The sequence below is a fragment of the Lissotriton vulgaris genome, chromosome 9 (assembly GCF_964263255.1).
Source record: "Lissotriton vulgaris chromosome 9, aLisVul1.2, whole genome shotgun sequence".
Taxonomy (NCBI): domain Eukaryota; kingdom Metazoa; phylum Chordata; class Amphibia; order Caudata; family Salamandridae; genus Lissotriton; species Lissotriton vulgaris.
This window is the reverse complement of record NC_141697.1, coordinates 224,732,496-224,747,770: the sequence shown is the minus strand read 5'-3', so window position 1 is coordinate 224,747,770 and position 15,275 is coordinate 224,732,496. Positions and strand designations below refer to the sequence as shown.

The 15,275-nt window shown below is 43.7% G+C and overlaps 1 protein-coding gene across 6 annotated transcripts in view; it reads left to right on the top strand.

The window, feature by feature from the left end:
- Positions 1 to 15,275, top strand: part of MIA2 (MIA SH3 domain ER export factor 2) — a 702,601-nt gene that overhangs the window by 541,057 nt on the left and 146,269 nt on the right. For all 6 annotated transcript variants that reach the window (XM_086937351.1, XM_086937350.1, XM_086937349.1 and 3 more), the window contains exon 22: positions 3,939 to 4,006. In XM_086937351.1, the coding sequence (XP_086793477.1) occupies positions 3,939 to 4,006 (68 nt within the window). The remainder of the gene's footprint in view (positions 1 to 3,938; positions 4,007 to 15,275) is intronic.

Here is a 15,275-nt window from a genome sequence, read left to right as displayed (position 1 = left end):
ATATATTTGCGTCTCTAATTATGGGAGACATCTATATTCCCCGTTCACACCGGGAGTCTTGTGCGGGCCATTTTTATCGCCGGGAACAGGCAGGACTTTGTCATGAGCCCTGCCACTCTGCCAAGGTCATGAAGTAGATCCTTCGCTCCACAGAACGCTTCCCCCGAATTTGCCAGGAACATGAGAAGGCCGTCTGCATAAAGTGCAATGTGGTGTAACTGATCGTGGACCTGAAGGCCTTGATTGTGGTGTCCTGGCCTGGCCTTAGCTAATAGTGGCTCAATAGTCAATGCAAAAAAGAGAGGGGGCAGTGGGCAACCCTGTCATGTTTCCCGCCCAAATGCGCAGGCCTCAGAAATTAACCCGCCCGTTTTAACCCTCGCTGAAGAGGGTTTATACAACAGGTCTTTCCATTCTATAAATCTACCGCCAAGTCCAAATTTATGTATCACTTGGAACAAGTAGGGCCATTCAAGGTAATCAAAAGCTTTCTCGATGTCCACTGCAAAGACAGCTACCACATCCTCTGCATCGGAATCAGCCTCCAGGATCTGCTGGAGCCGGTGCACATTAATAGCTGTATTCCTTGTTGGGATAAACCCAGACTGGTCCCTTTGCACTAGGGTCCTCTTGTAGGGAAGGAGACGAGTTGCCAAGATACGGCTCAGGATCTTATAATCCGTATTAAGCATTGACAGTGGGCGATAAGCTGGTTTCCCAGGTTTTTTCATTGGAATATTAACAGCCTCCCTAGTCGTTGCAGGGAGCTGTCCCAGATGTTTTGCTTCATACCGCGGGCTGTTGATGCTGTAGCATGATGTACAGAACTTGCGTGGCCGGTCGCTGTAGCATGAACAGTCTGGTTAACTGGTGCTTCGCTGTCGGCGTGGGTGGCAAGATTGGGGCATGAACAGCCCTGTTCACAGTCATGAAGAGCCAAGACTTCAGGAGTTCTTTTCTTTCAAGAAAATCACTGATGCCACACCATGAGTCCAGGACCTGGAAGGTGCCTCTTGGCGATCAAAAACTCACTCCAGCAGAGGCCAGCAGTGCTCAGGCAGGTCCAGTTTCAGGTCCAGTAATGCTATGCCACTGAAGTTTATGCTTGGGGTCACTTCAACCTGGGATGAAGGGTAAAGGTCCCATCTTCCTTTTCAGCAAGCAGGGCAGGCCTCAAGCAGTAGGGTGTCCTTCTTTTGTCATATCCATAGGCTCAGGAGTGTACTGAGAGTGCGTCCGAGGCTCTCAATTGTATACCTGGGGTCCTCTTATGATGTGAGAGAAGCATCTGTAGGTTTCCCCCTAAAGAGGTGTCTGGAATTTCCTGCCTTCCGACCCAGGTCCCAGTCTGTCCTGGTGCACAATTGGCTAGTGTGAAGCCCTTATTTAGTGTGCTGGGCCAGTGCCTTTGAAGTGCAAGTGAAGTAGATGACATCTTTACCCCCCCCCCCCCCCTCTACTTAAGTCAAGATGAACCATCCTGCCAGTACCCAAACCGTCAATTATGGTACTGCCTGAAAGGAATAAAGATAGGCCAACAACACATACTCATGTGGCATGGTACCCAACGTAAAGTAAATTAAATGTACCAATGAGTGTAAGCACCAGGATAAAGGCTGCAGGCACCAAATGGTTAGGACAATTTCATTTCATTTTCTTTTAAGTTGTATATTCAGAATTGTAATTTAAATCCGACTTTACCAGTAAGGAGGGTTTTAAATTAGAAAACGTCAGACTCCAAATATGACATTCCTACCTGCTCGCACACAAAAGTTGTCACTTATTAAATGCAATAGGGTAACCCATTATTATCCTAAGGGAGAGATATTGCGTAATAAATCCCTGTAAGTGTAGTCTTGTGTTAGCTTGCTCCATCTGCTTTCTACATACTATATCAATTCATCTGCTAGCAATCAAGGAAAGCTCTCAGACATTCATGGCTATTTCATCACAAGTGAGTCAAGAGGGTTGTTCTTCTTGACAATCCTTATATAATCTTGGTACTTTATAGCTTAAAAAAACACAAATCTTCTGCCTTGAACCAGTGGATGAGACAACAGCCACTGGAGACCTAAAATATATTTCATACTCTTGAACAGTTTCTTTTACAAGATTTCTCTTATAATGGAGGTCTATTTTTTTCTTGTTATAAACAAGTCGTGTGATTAGATTGCAGACACTAATTTAGCAGCTGAGTCATAAGCTCTGGAAGACTGGTTTGTAGGGGTGTTGCAGCACGCCCCAAAGTAACCATGCTGGTGTTCACAAGGTGAATGAGCAATAAAGATGGCCATACATTTGTTTTATCTGGTAACTTTTCTTGTGCTTCAAAGAACACAGGTCAAATGTCAGGCAATATCTTTTGAGAATTGGCTGTTTATTCTTTTAGCAAGGAGATGGGTGTTTACGTTGTCTAACTGCAAAGATAGATGTTGTTTTTTTTCTAACACATAATAAAATATAAATACCTGTAAAGGAATTGTACAAATGTTTTAAAATATATCAGCAGTTTGGAAAGCAGAAATGAAGCACATTGTGTTTTTTGCAATTTTGAAGTGTGATGAAACACAGATTTTATAGGATCAAAAGAGATCATACCACACTGATTTCGACACATGATCTTTTGTGCACTTTTTATCAGTGAAACTGGTTGTCTTAGCCAGGTACCATAGAAGATTTGTTGTCCGTAAATTACACTGTGCCACCATACCATGCTTTAATAATATGTTTGTGACCGTGTTCTCAAAAAAGCACAAGGAGCAATGTAATTCACACCCTTACCACACTCCTACTGAATACATTTGCTACACTTGTTGTTTGTGTGACATCTAGATTTTTCACGATCACTATAACTTCAGTGAAGCAACACTAATGGTAGCACCACCACTATGAAAATTGTTCCAGCACTACTGAGCTGGGTTGTCATTAGAGTAACATTAGGTGTTTAAGGAGTTGGGCCTTGCCAGGACGGGAACTGAACCATGCTAAATACTTCTCAAGGGGGGTGGGGGGGGGGCCGGGGGGGGGGCTGCTACTTGCAGAGAGACTAATGTCTCAAAAATTATTTTAAACTGCTTAACAATTTCTACATGGTACTATCCTATTGGAATTTCAGGCAAATAAAATGATAAAAGATCTCTTGCACACTAACTGGTATTGCACCAGATCGTTTACTTTTGTCTAAATTAATCCTAAAACACAATGTCAGTTGGTTTGATCGTGTTAGTGTAACCAAGGGATCCACTCAAAGGAACCTTATAATATGATATTCCTGAGGGTTTGTTGGTGTACTCCAGTAAGCGCCCAGATTCAGAGGTTCAGTGCGAGACATTGTCTGACTATGCATAATCCGCTTTGGTCAGACTCTGCATAATCAGCTTTGTCGGTGAGGGCAGTAAAGTTGTATTTAGTACTTAGAGGGAAAGGACGGCTACAGACATACAAACATATTTTTTTATCTTATCAATATCATAGTTATCAATGTTAGTATCAGAATTATACTGGTTCCCTAGCTTGATTTTCAGAGCCTTCAAACTTTTAGAGAAAAAGTAACTAAAATAAGCTAAGGCTCAAACAAGTATAGTATGCTTATAATTACCTTTCTAGATTTTCTCTTTCTTCCATATCCGCAGAAGTTAAAGAGTTTAGTTGTGGAATGAATGTTCTTTATTTCGGTCACTAATATTGATGAGTGGAGAAATATGAACTGCCCTTTACTGAATATTACACAAAACATTCACCATATTATGACTCCTTGTACGCCATATAGGCCTGCTATCAGTGTAAAATGGCAGATACATTACAATCTGGGGGAATGGATTTTTATTATGTCATTTCATGACTAGATCTATGTTTTTGATTATGCACTTTGATCTAATGGTTTGGGGCATCATAATAAAACCTACAGTATTGCTATTTACATTTGTTCTTTTTTCCAGCTTGCAGCTCGAGCAGCTGAAAGACACCTAAATGATATTAAGAAAGAAAATGCGCACGGTAGACAGAAGTAAGTAATAATAATCCATATTGTTGATGAACAAGTACTGTTCATCTATTAGGAAAAATGTGAAACCATATTTGATTATAAAAAAAATGTGTGGGTCTAGGGGACAGAGAGAGCTCAACATTAATATTTAATATGTTACAAGTGTGCCACCTTTAGTTACAAATCTCAGCTTTGGCAATTGTTTGTTTCATATTCTTTTTCAGTTGTGTTTCGGGGTCTCTGTTCAGGTCCTGGTGGGTATGCATGTACCATGATTGCGTAGACATTTGGAGGAGTAACACAAAAACAACACCCAACAATTTTACACAGCTACAAAATAGTGTGTTTTGAGGCTACGCTATACTGGGTTTGATGCCGCTAATGCTGCTCTGTTTCCTGAACCCTGAATCACCATAGCAAAGAAAGCGGAGTCCCAAGTGAGGGCAGAGTTACAGATACTATTTGAACTGTGGATGGCAAAGTTTTATTGAGGTTCAGTGGTTCCCGTGCCACATTACCCAGCTCATCTCTACTGTGCTCATAAATGGGACAATATCATATCCCAGGCAAGTAGTCTTGAGCAGATGTGTGCAAACCATGACATGTGCAGTGCACTATCCAATCCTTCCAGTTGCAAGTTGAGAATTTGCCAAAACCAACCCTACATTAAAGAATTGTAACCAAGATCTTGAGCGTGCAGTGAATTTGAGATCACTATAAATCTCACAAATAAATTTGTGCACTCTGCCTTTAAAACTAAACACACAGGTCCGAAACAGCATAATGAATTCCTTATAAAATGATGGAATGCTTTTGGGTCACTTCCGACTCTACCAGTCATTGATAGCCACACTACGGCATCACTGGGGGATATGACCCTAGAACACTCAGTACACCTCACAGTACAATATTTACAGGTGATGGGGGGTGGCACACACCTCATGCGCTGGTTCACAGATTCTATGCGCTCACACTTTGCCCCCGATCTCCACAAGTTGCGACAGCACTGGGATGCAGATCTGACCCACCCCTAGTAGTGAATGGACTCTACTTCTGGCGGGCCCACAGCATATCCCGTGCAGCACTCGCTTCAAACCTATACATTTTACCTAATACATAGGGCATATCTTACTCCTAGTAATATCAGTAGGTACTATCATAGAACAGATGCTGCATGAGCACGTTGCTTATGCGCTCCTGTCCCTCGGGCTGAGTGGTCGCTCCCCAGTGTCCCCTCGTGACACTCGGTATCGTTGTGCTGCTTTTCCTCATAAGAACTGCCTAATTATAATTGCCTGCTGTGTGCCTGCTTGCCGATTTGATTTATTTGCACTTTCAGTTATTTTATCTGCTGCTTTGACTGTTTGTGCGCGTTTTCCCTAGCGCTCCGCTGTGCTCCCCCCTCCGCCTCCATTTTGTTGTTGTTGTGATCCCTGGAGCCCGCCCCGCCTCCCAGCTGAGCCGCCCTCCCACTGACCAGATCAGCGCTCCAGTACCTCATAGCGCCGTGACTCGCTCCTGTCCCTCGGGCTGAGTGGTCGCTCCCCAGTGTCCCCTCGTGACACTCGGTATCGTTGTGCTGCTTTTCCTCATAAGAACTGCCTAATTATAATTGCCTGCTGTGTGCCTGCTTGCCGATTTGATTTATTTGCACTTTCAGTTATTTTATCTGCTGCTTTGACTGTTTGTGCGCGTTTTCCCTAGCGCTCCGCTGTGCTCCCTCCTCCGCCTCCATTTTGTTGTTGTTGTGATCCCTGGAGCCCGCCCCGCCTCCCAGCTGAGCCGCCCTCGCCCCTCCCCCTCCACTATCCATATATGACAGTTCTTCCCGCGCGCAGCGTTCACGCGCAGCGATCGCGCCCCATTCGCGCCGAAGGTGCGCCAAAGGTAAGCCCATCTACGCCCGTCCGCGCCTGGACCGCGCCCAGCGCCAGACCCAGACCCCCTGCCCCTCGCGCTGCCCAGCCCTCCCGCATTACCTACGATGCCGCCACCCTCCTAGCCCTTAACCCCGGTCGCGCCCCCAACTGCGTCCAAGCCGCTCCTGGACACACCCATGGACCTTTCTCTTGCTACTCCTGCAAATTCAGCGGCACCAACAACATCTCCGCTACGACCACACCACAGACTCCCGACCACAACCACCTACAATGCATCCTTCTCAACACCCGATCGGTCCACAGACACGCCATTGACCTATGGAATCTTCTAGACACCATCTCTCCAGACGTCGCCTTCCTAACAGAAACTTGGATGAACGCTTCCTCCGCCCCAGACATCACCATTGCCATCCCTGAAGATTATAAGATCACACGCAAGGACCGCACCGGCCACACAGGAGGAGGAATCGCTATCGTCCATAAAAAATCAATCCACATCTCAACCAGCTCTGACGTCAACCTCGCCAACTCTGAACACCTTCACTTCCAGATCCACATCGACCCCAAGACCACACTCAGAGGCACCCTCCTCTACAGACCACCAGGACCCCGCGCAAAATTCAGTGAAGACATCACGGACTTCATCACTCCACACGCGCTCCCCTCCAAAGATTACATCCTTCTGGGAGACCTCAACTTTCACCTTGAAAAGAACAACGACCGCAACACCACCACCCTCTTGGACAACCTCGCCAACCTCGGACTTAAACAACTGGTCACTTCCCCCACCCACATCGCAGGTCACACACTCGACCCCATCTTCACCTCCAGCAATCATGTCTCCTTCAGCCACACTACGGATCTCCTCTGGACTGACCACAGCTGCGTTCACTTCACCTACAACAAGCCGAAACCCACCTCCAACCAACTCTGCAAAGAAACTGGAACAAAATCACCATCGAGCAGATCTCCTCATCGCTCCTTCTAAACACCCCAGCCCACTCTTCTAACCCACACCAAGCCGCCGCCAACTTCACCCTATGGTTATCCAACACCGCCGACATCCTAGCACCACTGAAAAAACGTCAAAGCAAACCTGGCAGCAAGAAGGCCTCATGGTTCAACGATGATCTTAAGAAGTCCAAGAAACTCTGCCGCTCCCTTGAGAAGGCCTGGAAAAAAGACCCAACCACTAGCACCAAGGACGCCTTCAAAAACGCCACCCGCACACACCACCAACTAATCCGAAAGGCCAAGAAAACAGCATTCAAGGATCGACTAGACAACAACGCCCACAACAGCAAGGAACTTTTCAACATCGTCAAGGAATTTACCAACCCCTCGGCCAACTCCAACGACATCACCCCCTCTCAAACCCTCTGCGACTCCCTGGCTCTATTCTTCCACAACAAAATTGCAGACATCCACAACAGCTTCGACAACAAACCCGGAGATCAACCCACCCAACCATATGCTGAACACTCTCCCCCCCTTGAACACCCTCAACGACTGGAACCCAATCTCCACTGAGGACACCATCCGCCTGATGAACTCCATCCACTCAGGATCCCCCACAGACCCATGTCCTCACCACATCTTCAACAAAGCAGACTCCGTCATAGCACCGCACCTCCGAGACGTCATCAACTGCTCCTTCAACTCCGCCACCTTCCCGGAAAGCTGGAAACACGCTGAACAGCACAGTGGTATGGATATAAAACCACTGTCACTTTAGTGACAGTGGTTTTATATCCATACCACTGTGCTGTTTCATTTTGAAGATTACCTAAACGGTAGTTTCGAGAGAGTGAGGTCCACACTACATGTATTGCTTACATACACATGAATGAGAATATAGGTGTGTCCTTTAGTATTTAGAGTCTTAATGAGGCAACACACACCCACTTGTCTTTAAACTTTCCCTCTTGACCCCCAATCTACGGTAGTGTCTTAACGAGCAGACTACCCATATAGAAAGAAAATGTAAACATAACAAAAAAGTCATGAGGCGAAAAAAAGGTTACTTAAGAAACAGATTCAAACAAAAAAATACCTCTTAAAACTTGTTCCTGTCCGTGTCTAAACTGCATTTGTGCTCCGGCAGTAGAGAGATGACTTGACAATACGTAGAAAAACATGTTTTTCTTTGCAAATAGCTTCACCCCTTTTTTTCTAATGGGCACCGGGCCTTCCAAAAAACAGTACGTCAGCCAATTGTCTATGCGAAGTTGCAAAATATGGCGTAGATTTACCAAGGGTGCCTAGCCTTTCCCAAGATCTGGGAGGGCTATGTGGCATCCCCCAGTCAGTCCCTCATCTCTTGTAACATCTAAGGGCTGGCGGGAAGGTGGTGATACCACCCTCTCGGTGTTGCTCATGGGAGGGTTGTGTGAGCCGTTAATGATGTATATAATGGGGGGGGGAGGGTTTAATATTAAATAGCTACCAGGAAATGTCCGTGCTTTTCAGGTTTGGCAGTGTAGATGTTCTGCCACCATAAATTTGTCTAAAAACTTCCAGCTGCTTAAATAATCCGTAACTAACGTTTTTGCTCTCTAAATATATGCACTATGATAAGCCTCTCTACACATGGGTAGGACTTTTCAGTGTTAACGATTTTAACAAAGATTCAGAGGACGTGGAACTAGGACTACAGGTGAGTCGTTTTCCTTCCTCCTTGTTCCCTGTAAGGATTCTTGATTTAATCGCTGACCCTGGCTCAAAGATGTGGCTCCTGAAGTGGAGTCAGCAGAGAGAAGCATCAGATGATGACAGTCTTTAAGGACGAGCCCAAGAATTCTGTTAGGGACTAGACAAATATCTAAGAGACCAAGCATTGGCATAGCCAATAGGTCTCGCTTTGGGACCTTATAAGTATTTAGTGATGCAGCACAATATCCTTGGTGCAACAACATCAACTGTTGCATGGCTAAACACTTATAAGGTCCCAAAGGCGAGACCTATTGGCTATGCCAATGCTTGTTGTTTCTGCTGTACAGCATGGGCATTGCCGACTACGACAATTATTTGTAGCAATGCCGTATAGCAGCATTGCTGCTGTGCAGCATGGCTAAAAATAATCATTTTCAAAAAGGAATATGATTCATCCAGCACTACAGCACTTTGGAAAAAAAAGTGCATTAGCCTTGGCTGTCTCATTGCACTTTTTTAACTTAATTTTAGTCACACTGCAAAGCCTTTGCACTGTTTTACAGCATGGCTCCAAAACATTGCCAAAACCAATAGCTCTCATAGACCAGACCTAGAGTCTTTTCCAATGTGTAGAATTCTGATAATTGTAGTCCTATTTAACCCATTATAATAACAGGACTACAAGTCTCAGAATTCTAAGAAAGAAACTGGATTTAGGTAACTAGTCACACCTGGAAACCTGGCAACTATGTTGTTGGATGTTTGCTTGGCAATTCTTGTTGTTTTTTCGTATGTTAGGGGTATTATAAGAAACAAACACTCGTCTTATCAGAACTGTAATACATGTGTGAAGGTTTCGGACAACAGTATTATACATGTTTAACTTACCCTTTGCAACCAAAGGCCTAAAAGTCCCACCGTGCTCACTGCTGTTGGCCAAAAAACCTGATTCTGCTCAGAGTCACGCAATGACTCACTGCCAGTGGTGAGCTATACTGTTCTGGTCTTAGAGAAATGTTAAAATCAAGGCTGTGTCAAGCTTGTTGGCTCTAAATATGCACAAAAAATATGGTGCACATGGGCGGGGCAAGAATGTATGCAGAGCTCTCGAATTCCCATTCTGTCCAGGTTATTGCTTTGCATTCTGGGACTGGTAGTTCGGTGTATCCCATTATAAAATCACAACACAACCTCGGAATCTTAAGAGCTCTGTGGCTGCTGTTTTGTTTTCAAGTTAAAACTGCATGCAAAGTACCCCCTAGGGAGTTAAAGCAATTGTTCATCCACCTACAGCTGTATTTCCGCCTGTCTACAATCTTGTAGGAATTTTGTTAGGCTGAACTGTTGGTTCCGACAAAGAATATCGCATTCTTTTTTTATTTTTTTATTTATTATTGTTTAAGTGCTCTGGGGGGCATGGAAAGGCTCCTTACAGTTCGGTTTGTGGTTGCTTCATAAGGGCGGGGTACTTTGCGTCTTCTCGTGATTGCTTTAGAATGTATTCGGTTCTAATGAACTCGGTGCAAAGGTGCACATTGTGTGTCATGCATGATCCTAATAAAGAGAATTACGCTTAATGGCTTCTCCGGCCTCGCTGGCTATAGACTGTCTGCCCCAAATGTCTTCCTGGATGCTGAACAGCTGGCGAGGAATCAGCCCAGACAAACCCAAGGCGCTGCTGCTGCTGAAGGAGGCAGTGACTAAACAAACAAGCATTGTCAAAGTCAAACGCTCTGACTTCTTATACGTAAACATGCTCAAGCTTGAAGAGGAGCTCTCAAGTTTCCTGAATCTACCAGTGAGCAGCTGCTCCTGCCTAGTTTTTTACTTTGCATTCTGAGTCCTCTAGTCCGGATTTCACAGTGGGATAAGCTGTACTACAAGACCTAAAATGCAAAGTGAAAAACTAGGGGAAAATTTACTAACAAGCAGAGGTGACGAGAAGGGCGGGGGGATAATGGAGGGAGAAGTGCAAGCAGAGGAGCCTCAATAAAGCTGATGAGAAGGGAGGGGGTAATGCAAACAAAGGAGCCTGAATAAAGCTGACGAGAAAGGAGGGGGGAGCGCGAGCAAAGGAGCTATTAGAAAAACCCAGATGGCAGCTGTGCACGTGCACGCTCTTGTGAACGCAGGCATTAGACCAGCAACACTTGAAAACCCACTTACTATAGTCGAGCAAGCAGCGCATGCGCTGCTCTAGGCTCGACTTAAAAATCTGTCAGGCCATCCCAGACCCATGGAAGTTCTCACCTTCAGGTGGTGCTGTAACCAAAGAGGCGAAAGAGAAGTAGCCTGCCGAAGAACCTTGGGAAGTTTCAAAAGAATGCTGTAATCAGGTGAGGAAGTCATAGCAGAGGAAAATACCCTTGCAGGAGAAAGACGGTGACTGGGAGAGAAGTTAGCACAACAGTACATCTCCAGTCCCAAGGGATTCCATGCCTTGCTATCTTTTCCCAAAATATTGACGAAACTGAGAGAGCTGAACATAAGATTTAGGAAAACTGCACCTCCAGTGTAGTGCTGCAGGTCTTAACCTCCTCACTTTAAATTTGATTTTTTTGCTCATTATCTCGGTCTCTGTTTCTTTTATGCAGACAGCTATAAGTTCATGGATTCAAGTTTGACACCAGCAAGGGAAGGGATTTAAGGGTGCATATAAAGAGTTAAGCAGATTCCCACACTTTCCTTTGCTAAATTGTTTTGAAATACAAATGTTGGTAATTTTGCACTTAAGATCTTCTCCTATCCTGAAGAATATGATATCGAACCAATAGGAATTGTCCTTCTAAGCACTGTGGTCCGGCACTTTCCAACAAGAGTCAACAAATGAATTAACAAGTATAATAAAGTTCTCATAGAGTCCGTTCAGCAAGGCTTAAAAAGTTCTTTATTCTTTTTCTTCACAAACAAACGTAGCCAACACGTTTCGTCCAGAGGACTTCTTCAGGGCTACAAACAAGTATACAAAAAATATACATATTATGTACAATCCTATTTACATGAGATTAAAAACACATACTTTATTACAAAACCGTTTCAAATCTATTAATATCCACTATACATGATTATTCTGGTTTCAACCATTTTTTCACCAGATATTTCAAATTCATAACAAATTCATACAAAATGCCTACTGACCTACTGACGGAAGTTTAATCACCAAGCAAGTGAATGGACACAACTTTGAAACATAAATGAGGGAAAATTGAAAAAACTATCAAATAAGATTTCTTTTGAGAGAGGAACGATTTCTGGAAAGATTGAGAGTTGTCTATAGTTGATAAGCTGTTCGGACTTGTATACATACAGGGCCTTATCCCTTAACAGAGGAGTCACTATTAGAAATGTGAATTTAAAGAAGGGATGTGTAGAGGAACACTAATGATCTAGAACCTATTAATTCTGCTCTTACCAATAAAAAGTGGTGATTTTGACTGCTCTGGTAAGCTTGACACCTTATTAGCAGGAACAAATATTCATTGAAAGCAGCACCTTATAATGAATATAAATGCGTATCAGTTGACAAATATTCTCTAATTTATACAATAATGATGATGCCATAGCAAATGTTTTATATGTACCTAATGAAAATGTGTATTCGTTCTTTCTTGTAACAGCTAATACACTTGTATTTGATAGTCTGTAGAGTACAGCAATATGTTATTCAGCCCATCCGTTTCTAATGCCGAGGAATAACCACCTAATGCAGAATAAATGTATTCCCCTTGTTAAACCATAATTTTACCATGTTTAAGGAACTAAGAACGTTTTTAAGAAGCCAAACGTACCTCGCTATCTGCGAAGGTTTCTGTAATGATCCTCCATGTATTAGATAGAATAATAATGTTCTTTCAAGTACTCCGCATCCAATTTCTGTAGTGTCTCAGATCCCCCCTTAAGAAAAGAGAACAGCAAACGGAATATGTAAAGAAACGGGAGAAATCTGTATCGAGTAGTTGCACAGTGATAATATGCCATCTGATATATACAGAGATATATAAAGAGATGATTTATTATTTATTTATTTATATTTCGGAGTGCTATTATCAATATCTAGAGCACATGTTGTGTATAAGGAGGCCTACATTTCTAGTTGAACAGTATAGGGGGCAGATATATAAGGCATACAGACAATAAGGAAGACAAGTCAGTCATCAGTATGAAGTGCCATGAAAAAGCTATAACTAAAATTAAGATATGCTACACGAAACTTGCCTGGACCACACTTATTTAGAGAAAAAAAACTTTTTAAAGGAATGGAAAAATATGTATTTACTCCAACCTGGCAATTTTATTTATTGCCAATTATTTTGTTATTTTTCGAACATTACATTATGCTGTATATGACTGAAAAAACACGATGCAATACAAAATTTCTCAGATTCAATACATAGAAAAACACACAATATCAATAAATCATATATCAACATCAAACATCATACAAAAAAAATAATACCTTAGACAAAAAACATTAGTACATACAGAGATAATTAATAACTTCAATGTGCCGTTGAACGGCTTGTTAACGGAAAGGCGTAACCATCAGTGTGTATCCTGGAGCGTGCTTTGTTTATTCGCAAAACTCGTTGAGCGTGCTTTATCTGTTCACAGAACTCAGTAAATCTTCTTTACACGATCTCCTCAACTTAAACGCGTTGTGTCCGCACAGTATCGGTAGGGATCTCAGTCAAGAGTCTTGAGAAGAAGATTTACCAAGTTCTGTGAACAGACAAGCCGTTAAACGGCACATCGAAGACAGTCAGGATAAGACGATTGAGTCCCTCGCCGCCCCCTAACATCTCACCTCCTCCTTCCTATGAAAAGGCTGATTCAAAGAATTTAAGCCCTGATGAGAGACCAGGGACGACTGTTCTGGTCTTAAAAACGCCTCAGCAGCTTTCTGGTGGAATAACAATTCACTAAGACAATCGAGACTAAGGTATTATTTTTTGTATGATGTTTGATGTTGATATATGATTTATTGATATTTTGTGTTTTTCTATGTATTGAATCTTAGAAATGTTGTATTGCATCGTGTTTTTTCTGTCATTTACAGCATAATGTAATGTTCGAAAAATAACAAAATAATTGGCAATAAATAAAATTGCCAGGTTGGATTAAATAAATATTTTTCCATTCCTTTAAAAAGTTTTTTTTTTTCCTTAAATAAGTGTGGTCCAGGCAAGTTTCGTGTATCATATCTAAATAGGGCCTAGCCTGAACCACGTGTATATGGGCCTATCTCCTTAGGGATACAATAACTAAAATTAAAGCGCTAATTACTCAAATAGGATACGAACACTGTGTCATAAGACTTGTCCCTCATGACAGAATAATATCACAACCTAATAGTACACATAGGAAGAGACCTCACCCACAGCGTTTCTAAACGGGGGGTACAATTCTCCATGTTCCGAATTGAAAGAAAAATCTGATGAGAAATAGCCCCCTCCAGCGGTTAGAAGTGCAGACAGAAAAAGCCCCCGTGTTCTCACCATAAGGGTACACAGCGTTTAAGTAGCAAAGGGGGCACCACCCAGGTGTTAGCTTACCTAATAGAGGCGCCGTCATGTGGAATCACGTCGTCGTCCGTAGTATCGTCGGTAAACCAAAGTTAGATTTCCCCGATTTTAAATAGCCCGCTCTGGTGAACAGCTGGGTCAAATTATTGCTGATTGTTAACAAGACGAAAGAAAAGCGTCCGCCATCTTGTAGTGGTGAACAATACATCGTTAATAGGCCCCAAGACATATACATTTCTCGGTCATAGGTGGTATTCAAAACCAAATGAAGACTCGTTTTCACTTTAATGTGAAATACAGTGGGCAATTCATTTTACTGACATAGTGGCACCACTTGAAGAATATATTTAGCTTAGTTTAAACGTGATCCATATTAAAAAGTATTGGCACAACGTGCGCAGTGTTGCACACCTTGTGGGGAAGGCTCCCCACTGGAGGATCCCAGCCTGCCTTCTCTCGTTAGACACGGAAAAGGCGTTCGACCGGGTGGACTGGTCCTTCCTAAGGGCGGTGCTACATAAGAAAGGGCTTGGCCAGAAGATGATCACTAGGATCATGGCGCCGTACCTTGCGCCACGGGCCAGGATCCGAGTCAACGGGCAGCTCACGGAGCCGTTCAACATCGGTAGGGGAACCAGACAGGGCTGCCCGCTCTCGCCCCTATTATTTGCCCTGGCAATAGAGCCTCTAGCGGATATGGTTCGCCGGACCCCTAACATCCATGGTATCCCCCTAGGCGGCCAAGACCACAAAGTAGCGCTCTTCGCGGATGACCTTATCCTTACACTCACAAAGCCCGAGAATCCCTGCCGGCAGTGCACTCAGCGCTGTGCCTCTTTGAGCGTGTCTCTGGCCTGAGAATCAACCACAATAAGTCCTGGGCCCTCAACCTTACCATCCTGAAGACAGAAATCCCTCATCTGGAGCAGATAGCCCCCTACCGGTTGACGGCCCAGCATATCCGATATCTTTGCCTCCAGCTGACCCCCTTGCTGGACGACTGGACGCAAGTCAACTGGAGGGAATGCCGACGATCTGTCCTTGAAGATCTGCGGCGGTGGAAGCTGCTCGTGCCGTCATGGCTGGGCAGAATCAATGCAATTAAGATGTCCATTCTACCCAAAATCTTATATTTATTCCAGTGTCTCCCCACTCCCATACCGCTGCATAACATAAGAGGTTTGCAGCGTGACCTTACCAACTTCATCTCGGGGGGGGGGGGGAGGGGGGGCTTCT